Consider the following 16,442-nt stretch of genomic DNA (forward strand, 5'->3'; position numbering starts at 1 on the left):
AGTTCATTTACAGACATTTACATTTTTGTTGTGTGCTAGAAAAAGAGCTTTTCTTTCCCAATACTCAGTATGATTCTTTACATAAATTCTCTCACTACAAAGTCAGAGAAAGAAAACTAAGCACCAAGCTCTCTCCGAAGACAGAGTCTGACATTTGACCTCGGTCTCTGAATTCACAGAAAATGTAACAAGGTAAGAACAAAAATGTAAAAGCCTATTTACAGAAAGCAATCAACAGACTATTCTCCATGGGAGGGATGAAGACATGCAAGGCAGCCTAAAACAAATAAAGCCAGCAAATAGAAAGCCAGAAAATGCAAGTTACAAACTACAAAGCCAGTGGTAAGCAATAGGTGGAATGCATTTTAGCGAAGCCTTCAGAATGCCCACAAGAATTATTTTCACAACCAGACAGCTATGTAGTCTGATAGGCTTGACCTTACAAAGGGTTCACCACCAGTCGAAAAGGACCAGAGTGATGGGGTGAGGAAGGAGAAGAGCTGCAAGGTTAAGCATATCGTTGTTCACTGTCCGAGAGACTTCAGGCGTTAAGCCTCTATGAACATGAACGACAATATGTGTATGCTTTGCGGCTGGGCGTCCAGTTACCCTCTGCAGGCACAGCTGTAGGGCAGTCACAATATGAGAACATCTCTCTACTTCATTATATTGACATAGCACCCTGGGGCGTCAGCTGAATGGAATGGGTCACACACATACTGATTGCTAGATACAGGGTGAGGCCTGGGTCTATTGTTGGGGCAGGCCCAAATTTGGTGCGCCCACGTGGGGCCTAGTGCTATTGTACAGACCCGCTCTTGCGTGCACCGGCCCTGCTTAGACTCTTAAATTAAAGAATTGACCTACATAATATGAAAACAGCCTCCTTTGCTGGGAGTGCTTTCCATTTCCACCTTAGTCTTTGTAGGTCAAACTCCTGCATCTCCCTGCAAAGCACAAATTGCCTGTCCAACAGATTTTCCAAACTGTCCCACAAAAAAACTTTGCATCCTGTCTCAAAGCACACGCATGCTGGCTTGTTTCACCAACTGATCTTTCCCACCGAACGCCCCTGCAATCTTTTTCTTCCACCTCAGTCTTCCCCAGTCTCCTGATCTCTGTTACCCTTACTCTTCCCACTAACGGCCCAGTTCCTCTTCTACACTCCCCACCTCCTGCGACATTATCGGAGCCCCATGCCCTATACAGGCCTAAAAAAAAAAAAAACATAAAAATTTTACTAGACCTGCAGTTCAAATAACATGAATACTCAACTCGACCATAACTGTCATGTACTTGACATATAAACAGGTCTCAAATTGTGTGATCCTAGGCAAATATATTAGCTTAGAATCACCTTTTTCTTCATTCTCACATGAGTATACCTTCAAATATGTGAGCGCAGCATTTTTGCTGTACAAAAAAAATCTTTCATTAAGACTAAAGGTTTGCACCATGTATAAAAATAATCTAGCCCATATATAGGGGACACATGATCCATTTCTTACCTCTTAATTTACTAACAGCATTGCTACCAGTGCAGCAGGGTCTATGTTTAAACACTCACTATTAATAAATATATTACTAAAGCATGATGTGGTCACACACTGTCATTTACTGACAGAACATTCTCAAGAAATGTCCAAAATCCTTCCAACTAACTTGCAGCTTTACAGATAAACCTATATAATGTATTACCAAATCTGTGAAAATCTGGTTTCAGAAAACATTTATTCTTTGCACAACACCTGGTAAAGTATTCTGATCCGTTTTCATCCTATTAAAATATTTTTGCATCGCACAGAAGTACAATCAATAGCCTTTCACAACTACTGACATATTTTAAATATGTTTGTACAGATGACTTCCCTATTTAAATGTTGTGTGTTAGGAAAGAACAGACAAAACCCTGGAACTCTGCAGTCAGAAGGAAAAATAAATTGTAAGACAAACTGACTTTTGACCTCTGTCTCTGAGCTCGGAGAAAACGTGACAGTACCAAGATTGAAAGGCCTCCTTCACTTTCTGACTGAACAGAACACCTGTTGTATGTCAACTCGCCAGATGGGGTGAGTAAGTCCTAAAAATAGCTGGACCTGATCAAAACTTTGAGGCCTGCTACAGTACTCTGCCTACACCTTCCTACCTCTCCTTTATCCGAATTGCTACTAATCATGTAACTTCACACTACCATTTCAGTGCTCTGTTCCTCTCACCATTACTAAGTTTTCTCTCTATTGTATCTACTTCTATAAGCTTCCTCCTCCTTCTAATCACTCTTACCACACTTTCCACTCCTCTGCCACCTTGTCTAACCCTGCTCTTCGCCCCTTGCCTACTCCTGCTGCTACAACATTCACTCCTGTACTGGCTATGCCTTCAAATTACCCCCCCCCCCCCATCAGTACCATTCTTGACAAAGTAATCCACAAACAAGGTACCCTGCCAGTCTCTCCCGCCATATAATTTCCTCCCCCTCTGGCTGCTGCCGCTCTTACAAGGTTCCTCTCCCCAGCTACTCCTTGCTCTCCTCCTTCCTACCCTCCCTACCCACCATACTCAGGCTGCCTTCCTCTTCCAACCTATAGTCTCTGTCCCTGCCCAACCTTGCCTTCTGGCTACTATGCTTTCTTCCCTAAGCAGCTACTTCTGCTGTAACTATTTTCTTTGTCTTGTCTTCGTTCTACATACCTCTTCCTCCTATATTCTTTTGACCTCTCTCCTCCCCCAACAAATATAGTCCTTGTGCATGACATTTAGCTCTTCCTATCGTAGCACTGAAGTTGTAAACCCATAATTGCCAACGCACTATGCACCACTCTTTACATCAACCAACAAATGAAGATGATAAACTTAGTCCCACTGACCCGTACCTCCTCACTTGCCAATTCCAACACCCACCCCCTGTTGTCTATTTCCCACGCCCATTCCTTCCTCTTCTCACATTAGTCACAACTTACTTCCACTACTTCCAATACCTCTTCTCTCATTTTATTCTCTCAAAGAACTACCTCACCCCCTAAGCCTCCTAGCACCCTTAAGCCTGTCAAGTCACTACTCCGCCTCCCATAGTCGAAAGATAAGTTTTCCACTACATACCAATCCCTTTCTCTCATTTCATCTGCATCCTCAAGCCCAACAGCCTCTTACCTCTAACCAACCCTAGAGAGGATTATTTTATTTAAATGTTTCTTTATTAGCATTTATGCAAACACAAAAGCAGGTCAGGGTAAGCTCGCCCCATTGTAGGTATCCATAAATCAACAGCTGCGTGGTAGTCAAGTGACATTGCCCACTGCCATCATGAGTTATATATCGCTGAGAAATGTGGGCAGCCAACCATTAGATCACAAACAAGGAGCATTACTCCTACCTTAGGGGCATGATTATGAGAGACCGAACCTACAGAGGAGGAAACATACACATGAACAAAGAAGAAAAGGAAATAAAAAAAGAACACACAACTTTGACTGAACACTTGGCAGGCATAAACAACTACCCTTATCCATTTGTGTGCTAGATTCGGCAGACAGGGTGGACAAAAGAAGAGGACAACTCAGAGAAGCTGAAGGGGAGCGGGTCAGTACCATCTAATGGTTGTGCATACAGTGTGACTGTCTGAACAGCGTAGGGAAAGATGGTGAGTCTTTACTCTAAGACATGTCCCTGCTAAGGCCCTCAAGTGCCATCATGATCAGTGGCTAGGATCGCCTCCTCACCACTACTCAAAGGCCTCCAACACCTCTACCCAAAGCCACGCAACCGGCTGCCTCCGCCCCAGTCTCTCCTCACTCTGCATTGCCACGGCCTCTGCCCTAGCCCACAATTCCAGATAGGAGCGCCAGTGGGTGTGTGTGTGTGTGGGGCCCTCCCATGACCTCCAATGTAGGTCAATTTCCCCTTTTGCCAAGACCACTGCTAGGTCAAGAAACCAGTCCCCCACTCTGCCCTGTCTTTTCCACGGACAAATGCTCAGCAAGCAAAAGGTCATGGCTCCAACACCCATCCTACCCAGCACTCAATATCAGCGATCACTGCTCTCCACAATCACCTGATTTCAGGGCATTCACAAATGCATGCAGAAACCCAGCATCTCTCAGGGTACATCTGGTGCATTGCATGTGGTTCATCTGCTGCATAACATTTACTGTGTGGGGAGCCTGATAGGTAGTATGTATGTAATTAAATTGCGTGTATTTAAAACAAGTATTACACAAAACCTTGTGGACTTGCTCCACAGACTGCTACCACTCCCTGTCTGGGAGCCTTCTGCCCAAGGACATCTCCCATCACTCCCGCCTGCGAGGAGGGTCATCCCTGACCATTTCTAACACTGATTTATAGAGCCACAAGACCAACTTGCACCGATGGCCAAAGGTCAGAAGGACCGCCTACAATTCCTGAGCCCTTTATTCCATCTGATCCCCAGTCCACAGACTCTGCATGGCTGCACCCAGCACTCTGTATGTGAGGAACTGAGCACCAGGGAGGCCATTCTCCTCTATTACCGAGTTCAGTGTGCGCAGGGGTCCCTTCACGTAGCAGTCACCTATGGTTTCTATGTCCACCCCAAGCCACTTTTCCAGTCTGCGCTCTGAAGTTCCTAGCCTGCAGCTGCCACCAGCAGGATCGCAAGGGCATAAAGCACCTGATGATGCAAAGCCCTCCAACACCTCATTGCAAAGGTCAAAATATGTGATGGCAGACCTCCTCTCGTAGTCTGTCCCAAAATCCAAGCCACAAGGGCACCTCTGTGCTGAGGTTCAATGAATCCCCCAAGATCCTGAGCATCTCTAGCCATCTGCCAGCCACTGCACCTGCGCCAACAGAAAATACGATTCCATGTTAGGAACATTCAAACACCCACTTCTATTAGGCCTGTGCGAAGTATGGGAAGGGACACACAATTCCACCCACCGTTCCAAACTAATTCCCAGAGCTCAGCATCAAGGTCCTTAAACCAACCCCAGGGATCTAGATCAGGAGATTAGTAAAGTAATACAGGACTTTCGGAAGGACCACCTCACCATATCTGGGGATAAATTCTGCCAGACTTTTACATTGCGTCTACGTCCCCACAGAGCAGCCCCAATGTTAGCTTCTCTCGTGTCCTCCTCACCGTGAAACACCCCATCATTCCCCCCTCCCAAGTACTACAGTTGGTGGCCATTTGATGTGTTGGTTTGTTACGGAACGGGGTGCATCAATCCAGCCTGGGAACAAGTGGAAGGCATACATTTCTCCCAGTTGGCCATAAGACCTGAAGCTTCATCCAGATCCTCCAATACGGACATGCACCATTGTATACCCAAGTCAGGGTGCCACCGATAAATCAGCATGCCATCGGCATACAAAGACACTATGGCCCTCATTACAAGGCTGACAGTCATCTGACCGCCAACCTCACGGTGGCGGTCTTACTGCCGCAGACCCGGCAGTAAAGACCACCACATCACGAGCTGTGGAGCTTGGCTGCCACCAAACCTCCACAATGTCGCCTGGCAGTGTGCACCTCCAACCTGGCGGCAGGCCTCAGCCTGCTGGCTGGATTACAAGGCTGCAGACCACCAGGCTTTCCGTGGTTGTCACCCCACCATGAAAACCCTGGTGGTCACGTTCCTGGCAACAGGAATCCCCATTCTTGTTGCCGGCACCCCCTATCCACACAAGTCCGCACACATGCACCCCTCCCTCCCCCACCAGTCTACACACTTGCAAACACCCCACCCCTTCACGCACGCATGCATTCACATACACACCACTCAGCATATGCATTCATCCACACAGACACCCCCCACCCACTTGCATACATGCAGACACACTCCCATTCACACGCAGACACACACCCCCATTCATGCGCACATACACACACACATTCAATCACATACACCCCCTCCACATACCCACACACACACACACTACACCCCCCCCTCCGCATGCACGCACCTGCACACACAGACAGCCCACCCCCCCCTTTCAGACGACCACTTACCTTCTCAGTCGAGGAGGTCATCTGGGAAGGGATGGGTCCTGGAGGTCTTGCATCACCAGCACCTGCACGCCAGCAGGACTCCACCACAACATATTACAGCTTGTAATACGGCGGGCGAAGTCCTGCTGCTGTTGTGGTGGTGCTAGCAATGTAACCGCCTCTTTAGAGTCTGACTTCCACCCAGAAATGGGCAGAAGTCCTCCGAAGACCCCTAATATGGTGGACAACAGACCACCATGACTGGCAGTCTGATGCCTGCAGTGGCTTTGCAGTCTTCAAAAAAAAAAGACCACAGAAGTCGTAATGAGCCCCTATGTGTACTTCATTGTGCAACTGTATCCCCCAGGGAATGCCCTCAATCCTCATAATAGCGGCAAAATGTCCCACTGTAAAAGCAAAAGGCACAGGGGAAAAAAAGAGAAAAAGGGCATCCCTGGCACATTCCCTGAAACACCTCAAAGGACTCCGAGATGCCACCTCCCACTCTCACACGACCCCATGCTTCTGCATACAAAAGTGCACCTCACCGTCACCATCGTGGACCCAGGTTCATTCTCCTCATCACCTCCTGTGAATAAGACTAACTAGCCCAGCGTATTGAACGCATTGCACAAGTCTACCAAAAGGGACAGGATGCCCCAGCATATTCCTTCTGTGTCTCATCCAGGGGGCAAAACAATCCATGGATGTTGTACGAGGTGTTGTGTCCAGATGATCATGTAAACAACCCGCCAATATTTTACTCAGTTTGTTATAATCAATGTTTATCATTGATAATGATCAATATACCCCTACCTCAGAACAATTCCCCCCCCAATAGTCTAAAGTGTCCTGCAGGGTCGGTATAAAGGGAGCGCTCAAAGTCTGCCAGCTAATTTTTTAGTATGGTCAGCCTGTCAGACAACGATCTACACAGTCTCACTAACTGTCCAGTGCAGAATCTCTAACCCGCAGTTTTATTGGCTCCCATTTAGTGGCTACACCCCTCACTGTCCCAGTTTTGTCTGCAAAATAAGTTACTGATAAGGGTGGCTAGGGGCTCTCTGAAGATGAGCTCTAAAGTGACAAGGCCACCAGACTCCATGTAGGTATTGCTGTGATACATCTCCCCATGCTAGGTCAAGTAGCACCGGGTTGTCGTCAGAAAGTGTGCATACTATGTGTTCTACCCTGATGATAGCCCGATTGACTGCTGAGCTACACAAACAACCATCTAGGCGGACATGCAGGTTATAACCCGGGGAGTATTATGTATATTCCTGCAGGTGTGAGAGTCATGTGTCCAACAACCCCCAATGGGAACCCCAACCTCAGAATTTGGCAGCAACCCTAACAGTTAGAGAGTCTGGAAGGTCTGGGGTTAGAACGGTACAGGGCTGGACCTGCTATAGTGTTACAGCCTCCCCCAAACAGCCTCAGTACCTCTGGCATCAGTGCCGGTAGAGGGGCCAAGGAGTCGCTGAACTGTTTGGTTGATGTTCGGGGCATATATGCTGCCCAACACCAACTCCAGTCCAGTCCAGTCCAGTCCAGTCCACTGAGCAGTCATCTAATGAAGGCATACCAATCCTCCATATCAATATGGTCCAACGTGACATTCAAAGGCATCCTCGGTCAAATCCACACCAGTGCACCACAGACATAAGATGAAAAGGTTATGGCATACACTTGGCTGCTCCATCTCGGCTGCAGTGCATCAACCTCTCCACTCGCCAGGGGTGTCTCCTGCAGGACAGCCACATCCAAAATCCTGTGTCTCAAGCGCAAGAGGAACTTGTACAGCTTTGTACTGCAATCCATACCCCACACATTCCAACTAAGGGAAGTACAAGGTGTGGCTTGTGACATAATGATGCATCAGTACATCGACCATTACTTTACTAGCCCCCACCCCTCCCGCTGTGCCAAAGCGAGGCTACTAAACAAATTACAAGTCCAATGTCTCGGATGCAGTCTCCTGCCACCTGAGTCAAACATTCCAAACTTCCAATCCCCAGGACAGTGCTGCAAAAGCCACCAGTCCAACGTACCAAAAACAGTTGTCAACAATGTAAGCATGCACAGTGAACTTCAGCATCATATCGGAGCTGAAAAGGGGTGGCATGTAGCTCCGCTCAGCCTCCCCCAGCCCGCCACAATACAAATGATCCCTCCAGTGGGCTCAGCAGCGCTGTCAGTCAGCTGCAATCTCCAGGTAGGGCCCAAAAACCAGCCGAAGTCCGCTCTCATCATAGTCTGTTGTTACGGCCTCACACGCAGAGAGAGTAAAGACCTTCATCTGCCACCTCCCCTGTTATTGAGGCTCACTTCTTATGGCAGTGCCAGGTGCTACCCCTCTGGGAGCTGCAGGTGAACCACCGTGCTCCCCCCCTCCATCTCGACTAAGCGCAGCCTCTAGTGCAGACCAATTTGCAACACGGCTACCATTTTGTGCCATGGGGCTGCCGTGGATAAAGTCTCCCAGTCCATCGACAGTAGCCCTCGCGCAAGTCCAACGGGGGCTCTGCTGCTGGCAAGGTCTGGGGCCACTGCAACTCTCTATGCACCCTCTTCAGCCACTCCAATGACTGCTACGCGGCTGATGTTGGGGCGACCAATGGTTAGCTCTCCTAGGGTGCCGCCATCTTGCATGGCTGTTAGCCACACCCCCCCCAACCAGCCATAGAGATAAGGGCACACTCAAGCAAGGGGGAGAGAAGGGTATATTGAAACCAAGCTCTAAAAACATAAATCAGAAAATGGTACACAGTCCACTATTTAATATTTTATTAAAAAAACATGATCACTTATAGTGTGTGAATTGCAAAACAATGTTCACAGATCAGAGGCACCATTATGATGGTAAACGCCAAACTCTGATTCACAAACTTTAAACAGTTAAAAAAAAAAACTGAAAATATTAATCAAGTCAATTTAGCTAAAGAGATTTTATGGTCAGATGAAAAAATTGGAAACTGCTAGAATTATGCAGCTACCTTGCTTATCTGCACAACTGAAAGAGTAAAACTCCTGGGCACACTTAAATAGAAAGAAGCATAGATTTTGGGTGAATAATGATGGAGAAGATACTGATAAGCATAAGCAGACCTTTTGTTTTGTATTATGTCTGAACTATAATTTCCTTAATGTATATCTTTTTCAAGGATTATTTTTGTGTTATACCACAAACAAGTTCTTAAATATGAATTGTTTTGTTGAATATATAGGTTTCAGAAAAAGATAACTCACCTTCCCGATTCAACCACTGCTTTCTTTGCCTGTAGAGAAGTAGTTTGCTGTGGACATATGGCAAAAGAAACTTGATGCACCAGCTCTCTACTCCAAGCTTGTTTTCAACCAAAACTATAGGGCTGCGGTTGTACCTCGCTTCTGGGCATGGTATTAATCCAATTTCATCTCTTTAAAAAAAAATGAAAACTAGGAATTACTAATTTATAAACTTTTCCATTAAGAATTAGTAAACAACATGTAAATTATGTAAGATACCAAACTAACATAAAAGAGCCAACCCTGTTGAGGCAGCTCATCTGTGACATGAATAAAAAGAATAGCACTATGAAAAGGATGAAAAGAATGGCTGCTGTCCTATTACGCCTTTTTTCATATCTCGTTAAATTCCTTGACCTCCTGCAGTTGCATAACCTTCCTTTAACACATCCAGGTAGCCACCAAAATCTGAATTACTACATTATTAGACAAATTAAAAAGAAAGTGCATCAAAGAACGACAATTCATCCAGTGGCATTTCTAATCAGTTATATTTTAGGTCAAGCGTAAGTGTACAGCTTGTTGTAAACTTTAGTGTACTTCTTATGGCTTAAAGCGATTTCATTTGTTAGTTGCAGTGTCCTTTAAAAATATCTTGCTCGCTACCAGTCAGTTCTGCCTTTTTCTCACTCCTTTTTCTGTTTCAGAGCATTGATCTACTGCTGTATTATTTCACTTTGATTATTTTTCTGTTGCTTTCACAGACTACTTTATCATCTTTGTTGCTTCTGTTTCACTGTGGGTGTTTCAGGCTGATTGCTAATTGCGTTTTATTGCAGCATTCCATCCCTCCCACCTCTGCTACCTTTTGCACTACTTATTTAAGCTGACGCCAGTTGTGGTTTTGAGCGATTTCATCAAGTTTTCCTTTTTCAATGTGACTACTTCAAAAGTTTTAAGATATATGCAACACTTCATTGTTGGCCCGTGCTTACATTCCTCGGCTCTCCGGTCCACAGGGGTTAATGTGCTGGCAGCCTCCGTGAAGTGTTTGTGAGTCGTGAGCCAAACCTGCAGCTTCCATCTTTTTCCAGCGCAGTGCCCAGTACTGCAGCTGCAGTGCTCCCATGAGCCCAAAGCATGAGCAGTCCTGGGTGTGCTTGTCAGTGTCAATCTGCGCTCACGTTCCACGGCTCTCAGGGCCCATAGGAGTTAATGTGCTGGCAGTCTTCCTGAAGTGTTTGCGAGTCGGTGAGCCAATGGCCATCATTTTGCGATTTTAAACCTTACTCCAAAAGTAATTCCTTAAAAGTTACTTAGCATCGTCTTTAACGCCATAAAGTCAGTTTGTGATTCATTTTATAAATAAATAATTTCCTATCGCGTGTGTGAGCATTTGAAAATTATTTTATTATTCTGATACTTTTTTAAAGACTGCTTCTCGGAGCTCGGTCTGGCAGGTTTGAACAGCTGTGAGGAGGCTGATCCCTCCAGGAAAACCCTCCCCCGCCACAGTGTCAACGAGCTGGGTGATGTATAACGCTTGAGAAAGCAAATTAACCCAAGCCCTTTCGCCATCTGGAGGATCTGCTGACAAACTTCTGAGGCTAATACAATACACAACAGAAATAAATTTACAATACAGTACAAAGCAGGGACGAGGCAGCACGAATAGTGAGTACACATGGGGAACCAGATGGAAACATACATACATTCATCGTACACTATATACGCCAAAATGATAATGAACTGAAAAGCATTTTTAGGACGTATAGAAAGAAAAGGAAATAGTTTGGAGTTCACGTAACATTAAGTATTTCCATATTGCTTCGAAACTTAGTTTTACAAAGCTTCGCCTTTGTTTTACGAATGTAGCTTTTTTTTTTTTAGGGCCCGGTCGTGTTGTTGCTTTTATATCAAAACACGTTCAGCTAAAGGCGTATGCGCATTATTTGGAATTTTCACAATTTCCATGCGCTGCTGTGCCAATGTGACGTTTGATCTGCTGACTTTTTTATGGTAATGATTAAGTCCTAACAGTACAGTTTATAGCATCAGCCTCTAGGCAGTTGTATAATACGAGCTGCAGTTCCCGAAGGAGAGTGACTTTTCTTACGTACATGCACATTGTATATCAAAAAGGCAGACTTGCTCTGGGCGCCGTATTCAACAAGGTTGTAAATCATGTTCTACATCTGGGAGATGGTAATGAATTTGAAGTCCCATTGAGAGACTTCAGTTCAAGGATAACAGCAAAGCTTTGCCATGAAGGAAGGAGTTAGAAGCCTGCTATAGTGTAATATGTGCACTCAACATTTCTTTTCATCAGTGACACAGCACCCAGATAATGTGTTGAAGAAGGTAAATATAAGTGCTTTAGTTATATGCAGGGCCATTGGAATTATGTGGCAGGAATGGACCAAATTATGCGGCAGGGCTGTTGACCAATTTATGTGACAAAAAGTCCATTTATGCATTTACAATGCCAATAGCTCTAACTCAGCCAAATGACCTATTGCATTGCAAATGCTTGTTTTTCTTGTGTTCATCTGTGCTCCTGCCAATGACATAGGGAATCAACGCAAGAAGTGACGCTCTAGCAAAAAACCAAAAAAAAGAGTTTGTAATTAGATCTGAAAATGAGAAAGAGATAGTTCAGAGTGGGGAAGGAGAGGCACCAAGTGCCATGAAGAAAATTAAATACAATGGAGTCACATTTGGAAAACAGAGTCGATCAGAATAAAAATGGTGCGGGAGAAACCCATTTGCTGGAGACCCATCATGATATATTGTTATACTATACCAGTAAGGCTTGGATGTAATTGCACTTTAGCACGATTAAAATAAAAACAAATTAGGTATTTAGTATATATGGGTCCAAGACCATCCTGGATTGGTAAGGATGAATGCGTGGGGGTGCCAGGAAGGAGGGTAAAGTGGAAATTCTGTCACTGACTTGACAGGACCAGATTTGAGCCTTCGATGTGAGACGGGGCTCTTACCAGGATATGTCTGTCTTTGTCTGCATCCATAAAGTTCAGATTTTTTATTTTTGACCCTTTTATTGTTAATAATAAATGCAAAATTCAGTGGTTGTCAATTTCGTCAAATTAATAAATGCAACTCCCTGCACCTTGACTAACAACCTCTCTACATACTATATTGCCTTGGTATCTTTTATTATACATCCATTTACCCTTTGTACAATTTAGGTCCTTAAAGCCAGGTATAAATACCTAATGAGGTCCGCGATCCATTGTCTTTTCTTTTCTTTTAGTAGTTTGAGTGCTCTCAGACTTCTAGGAACATGTCACACTACTATAGTCTAGCCAGGAAATACTGAACCGGTCCTACTGTGCTCCAAGCTGGTTTGTCATTCTACATCAACGGTACTCTAAGTACGGCCCGCGGGCCGCCAGCGGCCCCACGGACCTAGTTTGGCGGCCCGCGAGACGCACAACAAACGCCATATCATAATGGCCGCAGTATGTAAACATAGAAGAGGGCCGCGGGAGCATGCGCAACAGTGGCTTCCTTGCGCATGCTCCCGCGGCCCTCCTCTATGTTTACGTACAGCAGCCATTGTTTATGGCGTTACCCTGACGATCCTGGAAGCCAAAACCCCATAAAAGTCAGCATTTGCAGCTAACTTTTACGGGGCTTTGTCGTCTGCTTCCTGTCACCGGCTCCACGTCTGCTGCCCGCCTGCCTGCCTGCTGTTCTACATTTGTGGCATCTTTACAGTGCTTTGAGTCAGGTAAGGCTCTTTGGTTATTTATTTATTTGTTTTTAATGTAGTGTGTGTTACTGGGGTAGGCGTGAGAGCAGATTGCGCTGTGTGTGTGTGTTACTGGGGTAGGGGTGAGAGCAGATGGCGCTGTGTGTGTGCGTGCTGTGTGTGTGTTACTGGGGTAGGGGTGAAAGCAGATGGCGCTGTGTGTGTGTTACTGGGGTAGGGGTGAGAGCAGATGGCGCTGTGTGCAGATGGCGCTGTGTGTGTTACTGGGGTAGGGGTGAGAGCAGATGGTGCTGTGTGCAGATGGCGCAGTGTGTGTTACTGGGGTACGGGTGAGAGCAGATGGCGCTGTGTGCAGATGGCGCGGTCTGTGTTACTGGGGTAGGGGTGAGAGCAGATGGCGCTGTGTGCAGATGGCGCAGTGTGTGTTACAGGGGTAGGGGTGAGAGCAGATGGCGCTGTGTGTGTTACTGGGGTAGGGGTGAGAGCAGATGGCGCTGTGTGCAGATGGCGCTGTGTGTGCATTGTTTAGCCCCGCCCCCCGTTGTCACTTCAGTGCGGCCCTCGGCCGCAAACCATACTGCAATTTTGGCCCCCGAGAAAAAGTTTGTGAGTACCCATGTTCTACATTATTCCATGTTCCAATTTCTCCATTCTTAGTAAGAACCAAAGATTAATTAATCACATGTAATATTCTGGAGCTTCAGTTGTGTCTCGTAACCCGAAGACGACTTGATTAGCAGCTCATAAAAGAAAAGGAATTGTTTTCCCTTTAACCACTTTCTGAGGGGGAGCCTAATAATCACAGCGATACACTAGCTAGATCCACTTCAGTAATGCAGCATTTCCCTTCTAAGAACTCTAGCCAATATTTACTTACAAGTGGAAATGTGTATAATGTGCAGCAGTGTTCCTAGTTCACTACATCCTCTCCAGCAAGCTTTTGGCCTCATGTCAAATCCATGTAGGCAACCCAGGCATAGTGCCACCTATATAGTATTATGTTCCGCATTTCTTTCTCTTGTGCCTGGTGAGCAAGATTATTTTGTTTCTTTAAAATAAGTCGCTGTTGGTCTTTTTCTATGGTGACTCAATTTCTATGCTAATTTCTGGTATGGCATGCCCACAGATTCCTCCGGCTATGTGAAGATCTTATAGACGAGTAAGACTCCCCACAACCTGGCTGAATGTTTTTAATCAGCTTCCAAAAGGATGTCTGGGACTGAGCATCACCGCCAAACCAGTGCTGCAAAACAGAGTGGAGCACTTGCAAATAGCAGAATCCTTCCTTTTCAAATAGGCCTAAATCTTTCTTAGTTTGCAGGAAGGATTTATTTTCACATTTGTCCCATGACTCCAAGCTTCAACGGATCAGGTTTCCATTCCTGGAGACAAGGTATAATTTCCCAATAATGGCCATAAGGGTGAATGGATAGTAAGCTAGACCCAGCCTTTACACTTAGCCCATACTTTCAACGTGGGCTGTGCCACAGAAGAGACGAAGTTGCACCTTTATCTGGAGTCTAGGCAGTCATGCATCCTCCCATAGAGCTCTTTCCTGAGTAGGATTTACATAGCACCATTCTTTTTGTGTTTAAGTGTGGGACCATTCTACCACAAATCTCAGGAGTGATGCTTGGTTTTGTCTGAGCTCATGAGGTATGACCAAGCCTGCCTCCCAGGGTTTATACATGACCACATGTCCACCCAATCTGTGCTCCTTTTCCTTGCCTTATATAGTTCAAGCACAAGTTGTGCATCGTTTGTATCAGCTCTTCGGATGTTAAGTGGGAACATATGGAATAGGTAGAGAATTCTGGGTATTACTGTTATTCTCACTGCTACTATCCTTATCCCCAAGAGAAATTATATGCCAATTGGAAAGGTCCATTTTATATGCATATATTCAGATTTTCTTAATTCTGGTAAACGTTTCTGGCAGAGTCCTTGCTATCACCATCGCCCAATTTCTAATATTTTTCAAAACCCACTAAAAGAGTGTGGATCTTTGGAGATCCTATACTGTCAAGTTGGATGCCTTAATCATCAGTCCTTCTGAATTGGACAGGTTGGCTCTGAAACCATAGACAGGCTGGAATTATTGGAGTGAATGTAAGAATAATATTGTCCACAAATTAAAATATTCAGCCTTACTTTCACCCTTTGTGTATCTAAGTTATCTCTTAAAACAAACAAGGTGGAAGGGACAATGAACAGCCATCTTGTGGCCCTCCTTATATGATCCCTCTCCTAGGCTGCCAGTGGCTATAACTCTTGCCTGTGGCGTCATGTACTGTAAAAACATTTCCCTCAAACACTGCACCTCCAAATACTGCTTTCCTAGGGCATTCTAGAGAAATGCTAAATTCACCCTGTCAAACGGTTATCTACAAACAGGAGAAAACTCTCTCTGTTGTTCCTCTGGCCAATGTCCACAATGTGAAAATTCGTATTAGTGCTAACTCCTGTCTCTCTACCACTGAAGAATCCTTGTTCATTTGGATGTATCAACTCCGGTATTATATTATACACACTCTCTGCTAGTACTTTGAGGAAAAAATATCCATCTAAATTTATCAAGTTTATGGGATGGTAAGTCTGGAAAGTTGGGTTTTAGTTTGTGTATGAGGGTTATGAAAGCCCCATTCAAGGTTGGTGCAGGGGTTAACACTGAGAGGATTTAACTCATTAGTATTTTAAGAATTGCTATCAACAGAATGCTAACAACCTTCTGAAACTGCTGAAACCAATCAAGGACTGGTGCAATGGAGAGCCCAAAGCTCTTTATGGCCCATAACATTCAGTGTCTGGTGATAGACGACTCCACCTCTAGTCCCCAATCTTCAACTAATCTACGTCAGCCGTGTAATATTCCCTATCGGCAGCTTTTGTTGTGTCTGTAATGTACCGCCATGTGAAAAATAGATGGAAGCTAACAGTGGCACTTGCAAAAGTATCATCCCTTCATACCCCTTTTATAGAATTATGAACTTGCTTTGCTCATAATGTAGCAGCCAATCACCTACCTGCCATATTAACCTTGTTATGATATCTATAATTTAGGCAGGTTCTAAAATAATAAGTTCCTTCCATCTCTAGCGTTCACAGTTGTTCTCTTAAGGCTAGAACCTTACAACATGCCCATTGAGATTGTGTTATTTTGTGAATAGTCCCCGCTCCTTGTCTCACAATTTTTGCAACGGCCTCACTCCAGCTTTTTTAATTGGGATGCCTCTAATATAAAGTGTACTCGCACCACAGCTTACAGATCGCCCATACTACACACATACTTACTTTGCTACCATTGTTATTTCCAGGTACTCTTTAATGCATGTTCCCGATTTGTGCATACTATTGAGTCTTTGAGTAGTATCTATTTTAACCTCCCATGCCCATTATTATCGGAGAGGCCTTCTGCCACCAATTAATAGCAGATGTGCTCCAACAGCATCAGGTCCATGTTCTACCTATTTGACTATAAGCAATAAAATACTTTTCTATATGTAA

At 45.0% G+C, this 16,442-nt stretch overlaps 1 protein-coding gene across 1 annotated transcript in view; it reads right to left on the bottom strand.

Annotated features, from left to right (window-relative positions):
* The window catches only part of PTAR1 (protein prenyltransferase alpha subunit repeat containing 1), a 208,060-nt gene that overhangs the window by 170,390 nt on the left and 21,228 nt on the right, over positions 1–16,442 (bottom strand). Inside the window, exon 2 of the mRNA XM_069228803.1 lies at positions 9,221–9,390. Coding sequence (XP_069084904.1) covers positions 9,221–9,390 — 170 coding nt within the window. The remainder of the gene's footprint in view (positions 1–9,220; positions 9,391–16,442) is intronic.

This window comes from Pleurodeles waltl, chromosome 1_1, assembly GCF_031143425.1.
Source record: "Pleurodeles waltl isolate 20211129_DDA chromosome 1_1, aPleWal1.hap1.20221129, whole genome shotgun sequence".
NCBI classification, from domain to species: Eukaryota; Metazoa; Chordata; class Amphibia; order Caudata; family Salamandridae; genus Pleurodeles; species Pleurodeles waltl.